This window comes from Anthonomus grandis, chromosome 22 (genome assembly GCF_022605725.1).
Source record: "Anthonomus grandis grandis chromosome 22, icAntGran1.3, whole genome shotgun sequence".
Lineage (NCBI taxonomy): Eukaryota > Metazoa > Arthropoda > Insecta > Coleoptera > Curculionidae > Anthonomus > Anthonomus grandis.
Genome location: NC_065567.1, coordinates 24,442,436 through 24,463,132, shown reverse-complemented (window position 1 = coordinate 24,463,132; position 20,697 = coordinate 24,442,436). Strand labels below are relative to the sequence as shown.

The 20,697-nt window shown below is 30.8% G+C and overlaps 1 protein-coding gene across 2 annotated transcripts in view; it reads left to right on the top strand.

Annotated features, from left to right (window-relative positions):
* Positions 1 to 20,697, top strand: part of LOC126749163 (neurogenic locus protein delta) — a 179,175-nt gene that overhangs the window by 146,077 nt on the left and 12,401 nt on the right. The window contains exons 1-4 of one of the 2 annotated variants that reach the window (XM_050458848.1): positions 6,663 to 7,285; positions 10,008 to 10,165; positions 13,265 to 13,552; positions 18,459 to 18,522. In XM_050458848.1, coding sequence (XP_050314805.1) covers positions 10,115 to 10,165; positions 13,265 to 13,552; positions 18,459 to 18,522 — 403 coding nt within the window. In that variant the 5' untranslated portion in view covers positions 6,663 to 7,285; positions 10,008 to 10,114. Of the gene's footprint in view, positions 1 to 6,662; positions 7,286 to 10,007; positions 10,166 to 13,264; positions 13,553 to 18,458; positions 18,523 to 20,697 lie in introns of those variants that run through there. The other variant, XM_050458847.1, reaches the window with a different exon arrangement.

Sequence of the window (20,697 nt, the reverse complement as noted above, 5' to 3'; positions counted from 1 at the left end):
TAAAATGTTTATAAATAGTACACGTGTGCATCCGATGGTTAACCCCTTCTTTTTTTAAATCCCTTTAAGTCTCTAGGCCATACTGTTAGCAGGGGAACTTTAATAAATAATTATTTATTAAAATATCATGGGATTACAACCACTAGTATAGGAACCGTAAATGAGAAACATAATTTCAATAAGCTCATTTAATTTTTTAGTAATTAAAAACCCTTAGGCAATTAGGTTAACTACAAAGGAAAAGCGTCATTTCATTAAGATCTGAAACCGAGAATCTTGGACTATACAACTCCTAAAGCTTATCGTTATATTAATCTACCATCCTTTTGCTTGAAATGCCTGTTCATAAGATATATAAGGGATAAAAGGAGAGCAACAGATTCAACTCTACACTGAATGATAGGGCAAGTGGAAAAATTGATGGACCACAAAGAGTCTACCGTGGGTGTATTTATTGACATCAAGGGTGTATTTGACAAAACAACCTTCCGTAAAATTAGCCAATTGCGTTACGTTTACGTTTGAGGTAATTTCTCTTTTTAGTTTCAGGCAGTTGAAAAGTAACTTCTCTCCTTTATAGATATTCAAAGTGGTTTTTACTCAATTCCAGGCATTTCAAGACATATTTCATTCATTCCAGGCAGTTGAGGTCATTTATCATCAATTTCAGGGACTTTAATTAATTTTTTAAATAATTTTAAGCAGTTGAAAAGTCACTTATTTTTTAACCAAATATTCGAAGTCATTTATTATTTAATTTCAGGCAGTTAAGGTAATTTATTTTTAATTCCAGGCATTTGAAAAGTAACTTTTCTCCCTTATAGACATTTGAAGTCGTTTTTACTTCATTCTAGACAGTTCAAGCCGTATATCATCAGTTCCCGGGATTTGAAATAATTTTTTAGTAAATTTTTTAGGCAGTTGAAAAGTCACTTATCTTTTTTCCAAATATTCGAAGTCATTCTTATTTAATTCCAGGCAGTTAGGTAATTTATCTTTAATTCCTGGCATTTGAAGTCATTTATGATTAGTTTCAGGCAGTTGAAAAGTCACTTATTTTTTATCCAAATATTCGAAGTCATTTTTATTTAATTCCAGGCAGTTAGGTAATTTATCTTTAATTCCAGGCAGTTTTTTAGTATTTATTTCTAAGCCATTTATCATTAATTCCATGGACTTAATTAGTAATTATTTAATTAATAGTTGAAAAGTCACTTATCTTTCTTCCAAATATTAGAAGCCATTTTTACCTAATTCTAAGCAGTTAACGTAGTATTTCTCTTTAATTCCAGGTATTTGAGGTCGTTTTTACTTAATATCAAACATTCCAAGTAATGTAAGCACGAATATGTTTCGTCATATTTTGGAGAAGTCTACATACGATTGGATAAATTCTACCAGATCTACATTGCTTCTAAAAACTCTTTCTCCAGTATTGCTGTTTAAAAAAATATTGAGTTCAGACCTTGAAAAGACAATAATAACATCGCAATTTTACCAGCAGACAATGAAAAAGCAATGTGGTGATGGCTTTGAAACCTATGATAGGAACAAGGTTAAAAAAGTATTAATCAAAGAGATGGTATCAAAAGATCTAATAAGGGTTTACATCCTACCACACCTCTTAATACGCTTAATCTATAGATTCATAAGCTGAGATGTTTGTACTGTATATAACAACAGGGATTCGTAGACTTTCGAAAACCAAACAGATAGGAATGCCTGGAAGAGTAGATCTATTCTTCCAGGCATTCTTTTTGAATTCTGCATCTCCCAGGAATCCTTTTATTTATTTGCCCAATGTTCGGTTCTTCTTTCAGAAAAGGAAAAACATATAAGAATGCCTGGAAGAGTAGAAGAATTCTTCCAGGCAGTCTATATAGATCTACTCCATCAGAATTGTCTCTGACTTAAGAGAACCTACGTGTTATAACAGGCATTTTTACTGGTAATTATACCAATTATTCCAATGCTTCTTCGCATATTAATTCCATGTCATAATTTACATGAAGGATGGCTATTCTGTTCAGTCTTCTCCTGCAGCATAGTGCTGAGTTAAGTTTTGATATGACCCAAAAAAAACGACTGTATGAATGTTTGTATAGATGTCCTTGTCACACTTTTTCATTGTCTCAATTGTAGATGGTATTTCCATTCCAGGCTCATAATTTTTCATTTTTTGCTGTTCTACATTACTTTGCAGAATCTTTCCGAAACGGTTAACAAGCCACCTAATTAATTCAGCTCTTTCTTTGTCTGTCAATTTTGTGTTTAGTTTAGGTAGAAGCAGACTCAAATCGAGATTTTTCAAAAAGTCTTCAGGGAACTGTGTTTTCAAATCTTGTGTCACAATGAGGAGTTCACAAGTTCTAGGTTTCTTCAGTTCAACGTCTAATGGTTGATGGTTTACGTTTGTCTGTTTTTGAAGCCTTTGGAAAATCAATGCTTTCTTTCTGCATGGCTGTGTGAGGCAATAAAGTCCAATGAGAATTCAAAGTTGCACCCAACATCCCTCAGATTATAAGCTGTAACTGCATTTGTTCTATTTCTCCATATACTGATTTTGGTGAGTGCTTTTACAATTTCTGGAAGAATGACAGTGAATTATGTTTTGACCTTTAAACTTCTGAAAATGAACAACTTTGACTGATTTAGAATTGGTGCTGTTAAATTTATGCAAAAAACATGGCGATCGAGCAGCTTCTGAATTTCTTTAACAGTTCTTAAATTGAGATATGCATTTTCTCTTATCTCTACGTCAACTAATTACTGTTAATTTATGAAGTCAAACTAAACAATACCCCAACTAGATAAATTCACAATAATCAGATTATTACTGCTGTCATTAGACCGTTAATAAGTGGAAAGAAAAAAACATATCTAATAGACGCAAAAACAGTTATACGTAGGCTTTACAATCAATAATTGAAAATGTGGAAAAAAATTTGATTGGTTTAGTTTTCGACGCACGACAACCATAAAAAATTGATGTATCATTTTTATTTTGAACAATTGGACAACATAAAGAAAGCTAACTAGGTGTATGTTACAATAAAGAGTATCGATGAACGTGATAAAGCACTAAACGGTTTCTATGGCTGAAGCATTGTATCGGCTAATGTTTTGTCATGTTACGAGTATACTCAATGCGAATTTAATAGATTTATTTTATGGTATTTAATAGGAAACATTCCGTTTGTTAAGAAAATATTCGTTTCGCCTTTTTGGTAATTTGTTACAATAACTGTATCCATATGATTGGATTTTACTAACAGTCCCTCTAATAATCCTCTACAGACATCTTTGACGTGAACGTATAAAGATGACAGGGTTAAAACACAGCCTGATGTTATCTCCTTTTCAATCTCGGATACTTCAGAACTAAATATATTTATTTGAATGTCTAAAATACACGCTAGAATGTCTGGGGCCCCATGATAAATCATCCATGAGGCCTTTTATTTCTTTTACTGACGGCAATAGTGCCTATACGTTGGGTTGTAATAATGAACTTTTTTATTATTTAAGTAGGGGATTAGGTAAATTTCAGGCTAGGGGGGTCACTAAAATGATGTCACGCATTTTGCGCCTACGGGGCTCTGTATATATGCATCTTCAATATAGTCAAATGCGTAAGTTATTTTGCCATCAGCCAATTGATGCTGCAGTATTATCATTTACTACATGCCTGTATGCAGGGGTGTACTTATTTGGGTTTTTTAAACTTACAGTTACTAGGAATTAATTGACTTTTTTATTAAGAGCCAGTAAAATAGAGTCAAAGTTTAATGAAGTTTAAGAGATGGTTGTTCATAATGCCCAAGAATGATGAGGGATAGCAATAAAATTATGCGGTCCTCTATTATGTCAATATTCTATACTGTGGTGCTAAGACAAGAGATTGTATCGGATTTTATTCAATTTTTAAGATAGTTAACGATTTACAATATAATTGAAAAAAAAAATTTTTTAGGTTGACAATTCACAATAAAATTCACAAAATGCTCATAAATCAAAAGTTTGGTAACCTACAGGTTTGAAAATTTGTACACAGATTCCTTCATTAAATTCATTTGACACCTATTTCAGCGTTTTTTTAAATATTGACAAAATTTAGAAAAAAAAATTTTTTTTAGGTTGTCCATTTTTTTTTAAATATAAAATTTACAAAATCCTCATAAGTCAAAAGTTTGGTGACCTACAGGTTTGAAAATTTGTACACAGATTCCTTAATTAAATTCATTTGACATCTATTTCAGCGTTTTCTAAAATATTTACAAAATTTTGAAAAAAAACATTTTTTTAAGGTTGTCAACTTTTTTTTAAATATAAAATTTACAAAATCCTCATAAGTCAAAAGTTTGGTGACCTACAGGTTTGAAAATTTGTACACAGATTCCTTCATTAAATTCATTTGACACCTATTTCAGCGTTTTTTAAAATATTTACAAAATTTTGAAAAAAAACATTTTTTTAGGTTGTCCATTTTTTTTTAAATATAAAATTTACAAAATCCTCATAAGTCAAAAGTTTGGTGACCTACAGGTTTGAAAATTTGTACACAGATTCCTTAATTAAATTCATTTGACACCTATTTCAGCGTTTTTTAAAATATTTACAATATTTAGAAAAAAATTTTTTTTTAGGTTGTCCATTTTTTTTTTAATATAAAATTGACAGAATCTTCATAAGTCAAAAGTTTGGTGACCTACAGATTTGAAAATTTGTACACAAATTCCTTAATTAAAATAATTTGACACCTATTTCAGCGTTCTTTTAAATATTGACAAAATTTAGAAAAAAAAAATTTTTAGGTTGTCCATTTTTTTTTAAATATAAAATTTACAAAATCCTCATAAGTCAAAAGTTTGGTGACCTACAGATCTGAAAATTTGTACACCGATTCCTTCATTAAATTCATTTGACACCTATTTCAGCGTTTTTTAAAATATTTACAAAATTTTGAAAAAAAAATTTTTTTTAGGTTGTCCATTTTTTTTAAATATAAAATTTACAAAATCCTCATAAGTCAAAAGTTTGGTGACCTACAGGTTTGAAAATTTGTACATAGATTCTTTAATTAAATTTATTTGACACCTATTTCAGCGTTTTTTAAAATATTTAAAAAATTTTGAAAAAAATTTTTTTTAAGGTTGACAACTTTTTTTAAATATAAAATTTACAAAATCCTTATAAGTCAAAAGTTTGGTGACCTACAGATTTGAAAATTTGTACACAGATTCCTTCATTAAATTCATTTGACACCTATTTCAGCGTTTTTTTTAATATTGACAAAATTTAGAAAAAAAAATTTTTTTTAGGTTGTCCATTTTTTTTTAAATATAAAATTTACAAAATCCTCATAAGTCTAAAGTTTGGTGACCTACAGATTTGAAAATTTGTACACAGATTCCTTAATTAATATCATTTGACACCTATTTCAACCTTTTTTAAATAATTTACAAAATTTAGAAAAAAAAAATTTTTTAGGTTGTCCATTTTTTTTTTAAATATACAATTTACAAAATCCTCATAAGTCAAAAGTTTGGTGACCTACAGGTTTGAAAATTGGTACACAGATTCCTTAATTAAATTCATTTGACACCTATTTCAGCGTTTTTTAAAATATTTACAAAATTTTGAAAAAAAACATTTTTTTAGGTTGTCCATTTTTTTTTAAATATAAAATTTACAAAATCCTCATAAGTCAAAAGTTTGGTGACCTACAGATTTGAAAATTTGTACACAGATTCCTTAATCAAATTCATTTGACACCTATTTCAGCGTTTTTAAAAAAATTCACAAAATTTTGAAAAAAATTTTTTTTAGTATTTTTTAATAATAAATTCACAAAATGCTCATAAATCAAAAGTTTTGTAACCTACATATATAAAAACTTATATTTTATGTTGTGCATTTTTATTTTATTTTTATATACACATATTTTGTTTTTTTTTATATTTCAGCATACTTTTGTTGTCTCTGTTTTCCTTCTTATTTTCTGTAATTGGGTAACAACCCTTTTGCAAATAAATGCTTTTTTTTTCTCTCACTCTTTAGTATCTTTGACGAGATTTCAAAGCAATTGAATACTGTTAAAACTCAAAAATATGCAAAAAAAATCGACTCTTCAGCATCAATTCATCACAGTCAATGTTGCATGTTGCGCAACGAAAATCTTTTAAGGGCCAAAACTGATGAAGATATCTCAAACAGTTAACATGATTTTTTTAATAATGGATCACTTGTCAGTTGATTTCTCTCTCTACATTTTATGTCAAAACAAAAGGTGCCCAAAATAATATCTACGGTATCGCAACTTAGGTAAATTCATCCCTTGTTAAAGAAGAAGCAAAAAAAAAGGGAGCTTTATAAAGTAAATAACACCTCGAAAGGTGGTTTTTATCTGAATCTTTTCACACAGGTCTCAGAAAGAGGCAATCGGAATATTTGCTTATCCCAGGCGAGGGGGATAAAATATGACCCACTATTTCGTTTTAAGGGCTACTTCCGGCCGGAAATCTGGACCGGCCCCGGAAGTACTTGCGCGATTTTGTTTTATTGGACCACTTGCATCGTATGTGAGTCTCTTTATGTGGCACAGATACAGATACACGCCTACAATATGCTTGAAAAGAACTTATAATGACAGATAAAAGAATATTCTTTTTACACCCTATATATATATATAAATAGTAATTTTATATAGTTTCCATTTATAACGATTAGCCGTAAATAAATTACACCAATTAAAATTTGAATGGCATATTGCCGCATCGGAAACGTAAATAAGCAGCTTTGGATTTCGGGGTAGTTGTCACCCTTTGTTTAATTATAATTAAAGGCCTGATGGTCTCATCTGCCTCGCTTGTTTGTTTTTATTCATTTCACTATAAGGTTCAAATTACTTTAATTAACTGCCTCACTTAATTACGTAGATAATTAAATTACTTAATAAATCAATATTACTGTCATGACACCCCGTATAGTTTTTAAATAAAACTTAAAAAGATATTTGTTAAGGAATTTAAGTCGAGCGTTAGCAAAAAAAGAATTGCAACGTTCGAAAGGGTTTTATACCTAAATAGGTGGAGTATGATTCAGTATACCGCTCGTGGTCGTATGGTTAATGTCGGTTTTTTTTGAGGAAATTTGCAAATTTTCTTGTTTTAACTGGTTTAATTAAGTTTTTATTGTTGCAACAGGAGTTTGTTAGTAGAGGACATTGGTTTATTTTTGGGTTTTATGTCTAAAGGCCTGATTTTGGCAAAAAAAGACGTTTTAGGTAAGTCGCAATTAAAAATTTGTCCTCACGATTGATTATAATGATTCACCATAAGACTCTCTTAGTAAGAAGAGGTAAACTTTTTATAAAAATGTAAAAAAATCATACTTACAAGCTTGATGAACACGTCACCCCATATCTCACGTCACCACATAAAACGGTTTTCAAGTTATTTTATTTTATTGAACTATTGTAGTGAAGTATAATAATTATGAATACTAATGGCGGCAGCCCTTTTGTTGATGTGCGCGCGCAACTTATAGTACATTAATCATTCTAAATTCAGTGAGTGTTTTTGATCTGTCAAACTTATGTCAAATGTCAGTTTGACAGTACTAAAAACAAAATTTTAATTTCTAAAATATAACTAAGATTTAATTAGGGAGAAATTCAAAGCAGCTTAATTAATATAGTGAGAAGTTTAAAAAATGAGATTATGATTTTGATTTTATTTCATTGAGTAAGTAAAAAAAAATCAAAATTTGGCAACTCTGGATTAGTACTAGTAAGCACTTAAAACAATAATTTTTTATTCTTTTATTTCAAAAATAGAGCTACAACTGAATACTCATCAGTGGGAAAAATATATTTTGGTTGATAAAAACATTAATGGCATTGATGGCGTCACTGCCCTTGATATCGAATTTCAGCTTGCTCTTATTACTTGTCCTTGTCCGACAAGTTTAATTCGTACTGCACATAAAAAGAGACAACAAATTGTCAATAATGTCAACTTAAAAAGCAAGGACAGTATTATTGAAACTAATTTTTAATATTGCATAAAAATTATTTTATGTTTATTATGTGGATGGCAGTGGTAATAAATCAAAAACAAAATTGTTAATAAAAAATATTTTTATTTAATGGTTTAAACAGTGCCTTTGACAGTTGTACTCTATCACATAGTTACGGCAGCGAACGTAAAAATTTAAAAAAATTATCTAAAAATTTAAACAAATCCCTTTTACAATATTTAATGATGTGCGCAGCCAATTTATTGTAAATTAATATTATTAATATCAGGTGGTGCTTTTGATCTGTCAAACTTATGTCGAATGTCAGTTTGACAGCAGTAAAGGCAAAATTTTGATTTACATTTTTAAAATCCAATATTTAATTAAAATCTAAATAATTAATTAGGGGAAATTTAGAAGAAGCTTAATTAATTTAGTGACTTATCCTATAGTCAGTCTTGTGAGTAGCCTTTCTGGAAAAAGAAAAAGTTTAGAAAATGAAGTTGTGATTTTAATTTCATTTCAATGAGTAATTAAAAAACAATTTGGCAACTCAGTATGTGTGGTTTATAGCTTAAACAACATATTAAATTATTTTTTATTCTTTCCCTTTCTATTCCCTATATTTCAAGAATAATAAAGCTACAAATAGATATTGAGACAATAAAAACTTCAAAAAAGAGGAGGCAAAATAGTTAATTTGGCATCACTGCGCTTCATTTTGATTGGTTGTCCTTCTCAGACAAATTTCATTCATACTGTCGTAAAAAGAGACAACCAATTGTCAATAATGTCAACTTAAAAAATGGACAGTAATATTTAATCTAATAATTTTAATAAATTTATTATTATTTTTTATTATCACGGCAATCAACGTAAAATAAATAAATTACTTGACTGTCCATAATCTCAAAGTCTCATTGGGCAATCGGAATATTATCAACAAATCCCTTGTATAATAAAATCACTTGAAGCAACGAAAATAAAAAACCGCGACAGTAAGGCTACGTCTACAACAAATGCGTAAAGATCATAGATTAATACTTCTGGTCACAGATTGTGTAATTTGTGCTTATGTTTAACATAACCCTAATTTCCTCTCTTTCATTTTCGTTAGAAAAAAAAACAATTATTAATTTATCTCCGGTTATAAAATTCAGTAAAAAATCCGTAAATCAAAAAATGCGAAAAATTCCATATAATTGGCAACCCTGTCTATCAAATCGTCATGGCAACCAACATAAACAACAAAAAAATTCATTAGACCATAACCTCAAAATCTCATTCAGCATAATTATAAACAATAAAAACGTATAATTAAAACATAAATTAGCTGGAAGTAAGCAAAATAAAAAGCGGCGACAGTAGTACTACGTCTACAACAAATGAGTAAAAAATTTAAAAGAAGACTTGGGGTCTCGGTAATAATATCTCCAGATGAGTCGCACCGTGGCTTAAGTGGGTAATTGAGATTGGCGGTGTACGCGGCGATGCAGCAGAAAGGGAAGGGGGCGTACGGGGTGTGGGTGCCAGTACCACCACGGAAGCACCCGGCTATGATGTGCTCGTACATATACGACGTACCCCTTAGAGCGCCCCACCACCCGGACACGCTGCTACCACACGGTCGCACGCCGCCCGTTCAGAGCAAAGCGCTCTTCGCTCACCACACTCAGTCGGCACAAACCCGAAAGCACGGACGCAGCACAGCAGCTTTGCCTTGGCTCTGTTAGCACATCGCGTTTTACTATATCGAAAGCGTTCTTGCATTTACGACGTGATTATCGCAGTGTTTACTTACGGTTATTCGAGAGATGGGGTTGCGAATTCAACCGGCTTGCTATTAAACATCATTTTTTTTTTAGAACACCCCTTTAAAACTTACTTGTGTTGTGTCTTATTGTGGATTTATTATCGCTCTAACAGTGCGCATTTCTGTTCTCACTTTGTGAACTTCCCTTTAGTGATATTAAGTGTTTTTTTACTAGCCTATGGCGCGGTGCAGAACACCTTTAAGGTAACAGCACCTGGACCTGGAAGCTGGTAATAGGCCAGCGTCCTTCTTTGGAATACTTTTACAAACAACGCCATCACCATGTTTTATTGGATATTCTTTTCACTTATCGGATTCTCACTGGTTCTTCAGGTAAGTCTTTTGACAATAATCTATTTATAGAATTCCCTGAAAACAACCCAGTTACGATTGAATGGCATGAGACAGTGAAATGTTATGTATGCTTGGTCACTGTTTCAAACACACACTTACTAAACAACCGTCTTTTTTTTACTTATATCCCGCGCATCCTTTGACACACCACGTTATGTATTAAATTTGGAGGGAAGAAGGTTTTCTTTTTTTTAAGGGCCTCAGTTGTTTTTACCCCTTAACCAGAAACTAATTTATTTAAATATTCATGCAAAATATAAATTCATTCATTGACTGAGCTTGACTGATTAGCTAATCAAAGTGAATAATGCTAGCCCCCCAATCAGTTTATTCATAATTAATTAGGTTGTTATCATAAGAGACTTTGTTTGCAAACTAATTTGGTTAAATCATCATGCTGTACAAATTTGCATTTTTTATTTAGTAATAACTTACCTATAAATTTCAGTCAAAGTTAAAATGTTAACTTTGTTTAATTATTCTTAAAAATGAAGAATATTTTACATGAATATTAATAAAAGGAACTTTAAAAATAATATAAATTACAAAAAGAACTTGGGTGTACTTACCCTATTGTCTCGCCTTCAGTACAGTGATTATGTTTAAATTTTGGAAAGTCGATGGTTAAAAATCCTTATAAAAGAAAATATTTACCTATTGACTTCCTGTATTATTATTTCTTAATTCATTACCAACATGATCTAAGTTGGTTAAGTAAGTATTAAAATACATTTTTCTTATAATAAATGAATGGCAATTTTAGGTAGATTTAAAACATGAACTTTGGTTAAAGTACCTTAACTACTGTAAAAAAATTAAGAATATATTACAGGCCTTTTATGAAAGAAACTTTAAACATAATATAAATTACAAAAAAACTCGGGTGTACTTACCCTTGGGTACCCCCTTATAATCTCGCCTTCAGTTCAATGATAATGAATGATGAGTTTTATAAACTGAATGGTTAGAAAGAAAATATTTACCTACTTTCTTCTACTTCATTACCAACATAATCTAATTTGATTAAGTTATAATGCTGTAAATTTTTTTTTTTTAATATACCTATACATGGCAATTTCAGTTAGTGTTAAAATGTTTTTGGTTAAAGTATCTTAATTATTGTTAAAAATGAAAAATACTTTATAGGCATTTATTTAGAGAAACATAATATAAAAGGACTTGAGGGTACTTACCTCCCTATAGTTTGGCCTTCAGTTCAGTGATTACACATGAATTTTACAAACTGGATGATTAAAAATCCTTATAAAAGAAAATATCTACCTAGTTTCTTTAACCATTATTATTTATAAATTCATGTTGCAACATTTAATCTAATTTGTTTAAGCGATAAAAGTTATAATGCTGTAAAAAAATATGGCTGCCCTATAAATGGCATGCAGTTAAAATATTTTTGGTTAAAGTATCTTAATTATTGTTAAAAATGAGAAATATTTTACAGGCATTTAATAAGAGAAAATAATTAAAAATAATATAATTTACAAAAAAAAACTTGGATACCTCCCTAGCTGACCTGAAGTCTCGCCTTATAGTTCTGTAAAAAAAAATATTTTTTATAACATGCATATAAATGGCAAGGGTTAACTTATTAACTTTGATTGAAGTACCCTAATTATTATTTAAAATGAAAAATATTTTACTGTAATAATAATAATATAAGAAACATAAAATATAAAAGTACTAAAAGAACTTGGTTGTATCTACCACCTATAGTCTCGCCTTCAGTTCAGTGATCATATATGAATTTTGCAAACTGGATGATTAAAAATCCTTATAAAAGAAAATATTTATCCACTCACAGCTACCATAATTATTACTAGAATCATTACCATCATGACCTTCAATAAACATCCACCCGACACCAAGTAAACTTAGTATTTTACATTTTTATCACTGAAGAACTATTTTCAATTGCTGATTGGGGTAAAATAAACTTGATATCAAGACTATTTTAAAATGTAACACTTTTCACTAGGAAATTTTTATGGAGTATCTGAGACACTAGTTTCAATTATTTTTGAGTAAAAGTAACAAATATTATATATATGATGAAGTTACATTTGAAAAGTTGTCCTTAAATACATTAGGTATTAAGTAGCATGTTCACCTCCATCTAACAAAAAATAAATGAATCAAGTACTTTTGATCCTGTTGCCTCAAAAACACCTAATTAAATATTAACTTAATGATCCCATTTAGGCAAACTCTCAATGTATGTGTTCAAAATTATATCTTATACAGTTTCAGAAATTATGGCCCTTATCTGTATAAACAAGAAATTTATTCAGTAGGGACTTAACATGACACCAAAATGATTACCTAAGAAGATGGCTTAAGTATGTGGCTGTCACATAGTATTTCTGAAGTATGATGTCAAAATATCAAGTGGATATCTCAAAATGACCATCTGACAAAAGCACACCATATGTAAACCTTGAAGAATTGGCAAAATTGCCAGTTTAAAACTTCCAAAAAGATTCCTGTTATTTTCTAAACTACTTATAACCTTGTGCCTTGTGTGCTTTTATGTCTATAGAGAACATCTGCCTAATAAAGTATATTATGTTACCTTGAGTGTTAAATCATAACAAAACCCCTGGGGGGACTTGAAACATCTTCTAATTTAAATTCAAAAAAACAACTCGACTACCTAAAACTTTGTAATTATTTTGTTTACATTGATTTACGATGACGGTAGTTATCGTAAACCCGTTAGTTTTTAATTGGCACTGAAACCAATATTTATTTACTTTCTTCATCCATATGACATCTGAGGGGCCCAAAAATCAATTAGAGAACATTTGGCTTTTATAAACGTACAGTCATGGTCAGTAATTTCTTTAACACATGATATGGACATGATGGGTCTGTTTTTGACCGCAAATGTTTCGCCCTAAATTCCTAGAATATCGTTCATATTAACTTAAAACGGTCCTACCTACTTAGTTTCATATTGGTGTCAGTGTTTGTATTATAGGTCGTTCTCCTTTCCCGCATGAAAAAACCATACTGGTATTTATTTTTTTATAAAAGAGAATAAAAACCGGCATCATTTTTCAGACCCCAGCTTCAGGGGTGTTTGAATTGAGGTTGCTATCCTTCGACAACCAAGCTGGAAAGGATGACCAAGGCAGGTGTTGCTCAGGTCGCCCTCTCGGTTTAGAATGCGAGGGAGAATGTAGGCCTCGCTTCAGGATATGCCTCAAGGAGTACCAAGTGAAGATCGACGCAACCTCCACCTGCACCTTCGGAGATGTCAGTACTTCCGAATTGGGTCCAGGACCAGCTGATGACCCACAAAGCGGTTTCGCCAATGCCATCGCTGTGAAAATACCGTTCACTTGGCCGGTAGGTATCAACTTGTTTTTTTGTTGTAATTTTTCGCTTGTTACTGCGATGTGCGGTTAAAGAAAAGAAAAAAAAAAGAAGATAATTAAAAGTACTTATATCCGACAAAGGCCAAGAACGTTAAGAATACCGAAAGCGATAAAATATCCAGGCATTTTAAGATCAGTGACAGAAAACATGTACGGTCGGTCGAGAATTACTGCGTGGAGTGTACGGCAGTTTCCGCTGAAAATTTTGAAGCATCTTTTAAGACTGTCTCGGCTCGGCACTCGAAATGCAGGTATCCTACCGTGGGAACCACTCTTCATCGTCGCGGTACCACTTTTTAATGATTTATCATAGGTTTATTGGTCGGACATGTCTTTTATTAGGTCAACACCTGTTTCTCTTTCCATCGTGCATCTTTTATTAGATCCCAGAAGCGTATACAACTCTGAATAGAACAATTAAATATTTATTTATTAAAATCGATCATTTACGTGCTATTGCGATTCACGAGACGTACTCGTTACTTCTGTGTTTTCAGTTCTTAAGAAACGGTAAAAATTGTGCACCATGCGGAACGTTCTATACAATTTTCTGGGGTACACATACATACATACACTGCCTTAATAATTTTAACGGACAATTTTTAATTTAAAGTAAAATTAATCGTTAGTGGTTTTTTGTGATCCAAACAAAGGTCTAGTTTAGCAACTTTTTTCGAACCTAAAAAATATGACACCTAAGAGAAGATAATTTTCAAGTGGATTTAAGAAAAATAACATGGAATTAATTATAGATCCAACATCACCTTACTTTTCTGAAAACCTCATATTAAATTATGCGAAAATAGGATCTACTTTTGACATTGTGTGAGGAAACTGTTTTATGGTGTCATTTTAAGATGATAAATATTTTTTTTCGGTAATATAAATTCTTGAAAGTTCCCTTTCCGATGCTTTTATAGTAGGATTAAGTTGAGTTGGGTTTAAAATTCCAGGTATGATTAAAATGAATAAATGTCAAAATTATTTTTTTTATATATGTGTTTATCTAATTACAACTAGAAAATTTACTCTTTTGTCATCATAATATTGTTCCAAGTAAAATAACATACATTCTAAACCTTTGCCTTTAATTTTAAGTGCGATTTTCAGAAAAGTAAGGTTAGGTTGCTTTGGGTACTAATTCACTTTTAGTTTTTGTGTAGTTTTAAATTTGAATATTACCGGAGTTTTATTTGACCCAATAAACTTAGCAAAAATCATTTTACTTCATTGACCTGACTTCATTATGATCGTTAATAATTTTCATAGGAAAAAATTCTCGTATGAAAAAAATACCATGCAAAATCTGCTTAACGGACAAATTCCTGAATTCACCCAACTCAAATTTTTATTTTTTATTTAATGTAAAGATTTTCAAGATTTTTTTTTATTTCAAAAATTATAATTCGATATTGTTTTCATCATGCAACCTTAATTTCGGAATTTTTGAAATTTATATAATGTGAATTTGTGGCATTTTTTAAGTTGGTTGAATTATGCCTAAAATTGTGTTTAAAAGTCGTTTTTCTGCTATAGTAATAAAAACTAGACGCTGCATTTACCGTTAACTCTTAGACTTAAGAGGTCCAAATTTATCCTATTGTCTTTCCACATATTTGAGGAGGTTCTTTAATAAAAGCTATTTTTGGAATGCACATTAAAAAGACAACCACTTTTAAACTCAAAAACAACAATATAATTGAAAACATGAAACTGATATTTAGTATCCCAGAATAATTTATAATGATACAATATTCAATAATGTTGTCTTGTCTTGTCTTAATAATAATAATAATACTTCTTTATTTGCTCATATACATCCAACAGCTTAGCATCGTCAAAAAGTATAGACTGTCAAACGCCAATAATACAGTGCATAAAGGGAGACATTAATCTATCAGAGTTTTACCTACATAACATAGCAAATTTTAAAAAAATTAAACAAAATACAATTTTGGTTCGCATCAGAAATGCTCACAAGTATATATGAAACATTTGTTATACAGGTATGAAAGTATAATATTCCATAAATTTTGATAGACTAGGTTAAAGACTATTGTAGAATTCGTCCAATGAGTATGGACAGATCTCCAAAATCAAGTTTTTTGTTACTTGCTTAAATCTATTTAAATGTAGTTGTTTTGTGGTATCTTGTTGACTTGATGGCTCTTTTTCAATAATGTTATTCTTAACAAAAAAAAAAAGGGTGGTAGGTTATGTTTACTTAAATAGCACCTCGATGACGTGTGCTTATAAAAAACAAAGAAAAAGAACATAACACAAAAAACACTATTTCCATATGATCCAGTCACTATTAATAAATTAAAGCAATGGTATAAAAAATTGAGAAAAAAATTGATTTCCCATTTATATATCCCTGTCTCAGTCTGTTAATTGGAAGAGGATGGGAATAAAATGATATTTTTCTATAATCATCTAATTATATCTATAAACCAGTGATAAATGAAAAAATTGTGACAATGTATACAGAATCTTCCAGGCAATGGAGAAGAGAGAAAAAAAACTTTATAACCAAAACAAGAGTGACACATACCAGTACCTTAAATAATTCCACGTTTTCAAGAATATACAATTTCTATTAAATAATTTAATTTCTTGGATGTGTCTTATTTTTAGTAGAATAATATATTTCTCTCAATTTTTGGTATTTGAATGTGTTTATTTATTTTGTTTCCTGTGTTATGTCTATGACCTACATAATTTTTCGAGTTATCATTTTTATGAGTGAAAAACAAACCTCTGAAATATATAGTGCCCTAACATTCAGTACTTCATGAGTATATAGTTGGTCAGTTGAAAATCTTTATTTATATAATAATAATAATAATAATAATAATGTCTTTATTTCTATAATTCTAAACTTAATAAAAAACCGTGTTTACAAAAAAACAAGTAATTCATTGGCGAGCACCTCCCTGGTCGTACATAACCGTTGCAATGTAAATCCATAAAGGGATATTTTTTTAAGTGGTATACTTTTCTACAAATGACATATTTGACGTAACAGAAAGCAAAATTATGAATAGAATAATTTGTTCAAAATCCCAGAAAAATTAGAGGTGTTTCGTCTAAATACATGGTAAAAAAAAATTATTATATACCTGGGTAACAGTAAGAATTCATTGGTCGACTGCATAATAAAGAATTTAATTAATATTATTTTCGCTAAAACTATGAGGTTGGAAAGCGTAACTTTTCGTGTATATACATAAAGCGAAGAAGATATTTCCGCGTTTTCGAATGCATACCGAATGGTTGCTTAAATAAATTAACCCACGCTTGAATGATCCACCATATTACGTATTAGGCAGACGTTCACTATTTGCACCATCTCTTATGGTATTGCTGATCCGTCAGGTGCGATAAGGAGTTCACACATATGGTAAAAAAAGAATGAACGACTTTCAAAAGTCATTGAGGAGGAGAAGAAGAAGAAGGAGGCGCAACGTAAAAGACAGGAAATTATAATTCAGAAGATCAATTTAGGAACCGAACCTAAATTAACGCAATGGGAGCATGGTTGGAAGAAGCTTATTTTCTCACAGTCTCCCGAGTATTATTGAACCGGTTTGATATTGTTTACTATGGCCCTGTATAATCAGAGCCCACGTTAGAAAAGGCCGTCGTACAAATTCGCTCGGGTGTAAATGTTTCGTAATAAGAGCTCATTACGGACGTGAATGTAAACAAATAATGGGTAAACCGAAAGGTGTTCGATATTACTTATTGGTCAAATAAACAATGTAAATGGCCCTATTACAGTTTAAATGGCAGCATGCCAAATAGTTCAACCTATTTCCTGCGGCTTAATTACTTTTATCATCATATATGTTTTGGTAACTTGAGTTTCATGTTTACAAATATTCTTAACTGCAACAGAAGGATCAACGCAAGAACGTATATATAGTCATTTTTAGATTTCTTTTTGTTACACAAGAAAACTAATATAATTTTTAAATAAATTAGCTGTTTGTTTGCAATTCAATTTAAGCAAGTTTTTGGGGCATTAATGGGTATAGGTGGCTGTGAGATAAAAGCCTTCATACAACATAAATACCATTGTTCTGCAAGGGACTTGAGGAAAGCCTTAAAAAAAAGTTATGTACGTTGCTAATTCTATAAGAAAATCAGAAATTTTTGAAAAAGTATGGTGGTAGTGGGGTTCATTTTAAAATGCTTATTATTGGTTTGTTTGAGAGAACAAGTAATTCTCTGATATAAAAAAACCACACGATCTACAAAATTATAAATCAGATTTCCTAAGAATCAGATTACCTACCCATTAGTTTTTATAGGATGATAATTGAATACTCAACTGTCAACTTCTCAAATTATTTAAAAAAAAATAGATGACTGATTAAAATGAATTATTTTTCTAGAGTTTGTAAAAAAATATATTTCCCGGGGCTTAATTAGTTTTATCATCATATATGTTATGGTAGCTTGAAGAAGGATCAACTCAAGAATTCTTTTTGCTACACAATCAAACCAATATAATTTTAAAATAAATCAGCAAAGCTTTTGGGGCATTACTGTCCAAAGAAATATATAAAGTAATTTACCGGCCTGGGTACACGATAAAAGTCTTCTGGTACACTCGGCGAGGCGAGGCGAATTTATTATTAATTATTAAGTACCGGTCCATGTTCTCTTCCCATGGAACTCTTTTTTTTTCTCTTATTTTTTATTTTCCGTCGAAGTGGAGCTTCAATATATTTAATAATAACATATCATTTGCTCAATCATGAGAAGTGAAGAGCGGTTAATAAACAGGTGATCGCAACATCGCATGTACAAGTAGCATTTTCTCATTCTTCGTAGTGAAAGTATTAAAAGTTTTCCTTATTTTTTTTTAGGGGTCCTTCTCGCTCATCGTGGAAGCTTGGCATGGCTCGTCTAATTCAACGGTACATTCTCCAGGTAAGAAATCATTGCACAATTTGAAATTTTGACCCAGGGTCCGCCTTTATCTATTTGCTTTCATTCAAAAACATCAATAGGCGAGTATACGAGGGACCGAGTTGGGTATTAGAAGAATTCTTTTGAATATTCTGCATTCGGTTATACGTCATTAAAAATACCCACTCCTAAGAATTTATTGTCTGGATCCAACATGTGTGCGCTGTAAAATACGATCCGGGGGGGTCTAAAAATCCGCTAAGGCCGTTCCTGGGTGTAAGATACAAAAATTCGTGGAAGTGTGTTTTTTTATCAATCGCAAGAGACTTTCTTCGTTGTGTATATGTTGTAAAACTAAATAAATATGTGGCACGGTACAGAGCCACATGCATAACAGCTGTCAACTGCTCTCTGCTTTACATGCAGCCCTCTTCCTGATAAAAAGGCTCGCCTTCCGGTAAAAAATTTTTCAAAATATGCACACGCTGGGATTTATCCTTTACCTATTTTGTTTATGTTACACCAACATTTTCTCACGGGTTACATATACAACTTTCAAAATAAACTACTTCAGGCCGATTCAAATGCAAATCCTTATCTTCCACAGATAAGTGTGCTAGACACGAGCCAAAAAAGCAAATAAACAAAAAAAAAAAGGCAGTACATGAATTTTTGCAACAGACATACATAGATTACGTAATGGTAAACATGAAAAAGGCGGCAAATAGATCCACCGTACAATGGACGAATTGAAAACGAAAAAGTTGGTGAAATTTAATGCGATATACCGTACCCTAGCCCCGGGTTTACACAAGACCCGGCCAGGTGCTACACAGAACAGAGTAACCGTTCTATGTTCCCCTACCCTCGTTTTTACGGTGGAACAGCCATGCAGTCGTCGGCACAATGATGAATTGATCCCCAACTCCCTTCTGACCGATTATAATGTCATAACCCTAACTCCGGTGACGTTTTTCATCCATTTGTTTGTAGCTTAGTCATTTGAAAAACTCGGGTCTTTTTTTTTATCTGTGGATCACTAGATCTTGTCTGGTATTTTCCTAGTTTGACAATTAAATGGGTTATTGTTTGTCCATTGATATCTACTGGGTGATCCCGAGCATCACCGTTCAAGATCGTATCGGTGTAGGATTGATGATCGTTGACAAATAATTATTTTCTTAAAAGTTTCATTTCAGAAAGTTCGAGCATACAAGTTTAATTTTAACAAAGAATTGGAAAATATTCAGGATTTTAATAATCAGCACATTTTGGCCTGTTATATACAAGAATGATTTTTTTTTGGCCAAAAAGGCACAATTTCAATTAATATTTGTGATTGTATTGCCATTTTAGATATTTATTGTTTCATTTAATTAGATATTGTTCTTTGGCGTTTTTTTAGGAAACGGTTCACTCACAATTTTCTAAATGTAAAAGTATAATATAAGGTCAAGGGATTACACGTCTTTCACTCAAACTAGGCGTCATCAGATCTACATAAAAAGAAAAAAACAAACAAATGTATTGGTATGTCCTTTTCAGGCATTAACAATTATTTTTTAAGTTCTTACATGCAATAAAGAATGCACTTTCAAGAATAAAACCCTTTTTTAGGCAGTTGGATCATTTATTTTATTTCTTCCAGGCAATTGAAGTCGGTCCTGCAATATTTCAAATAAATGAGAAATCAGTTCAATTGCAAAGACAAAAATTTAGGTTTAATAAGAACACAAGGTCATTAAAAAAAAAGGTAATAAGATGCATAACTCAATTTAATTTTCTTTTTAATAAAAGTCGATCTAGGCCAATAATTTTTTGTGGAAATATTTGTGTATATCCTACAGCTGCATTTTCAAAAACTTCAGCACTATTCTAGGCAGTTGTAAAAAGCTATTTGGGTCTTATGCATAACTGTATAAAGAAGTAAAATTATGCAGAGCTCAAATGCTTTGAATAAATTCATTATAAATAAAAATTTAAATAAACAATTTGATCACTAATTACCTGCATAAAAAAATAAATGATACACAGCTTCATAATTCAGCGTCATAATTAAATATCTTAATAAACAAACAAGTTAATATATATTTAATAAAATTATTGATTCTGTGTAAAATCATATATTAGAAAAAAAGGAAGCCAGTACTACAACAAAGTAAAATATAAATTAAACATTTATTTATTTATTTCAGT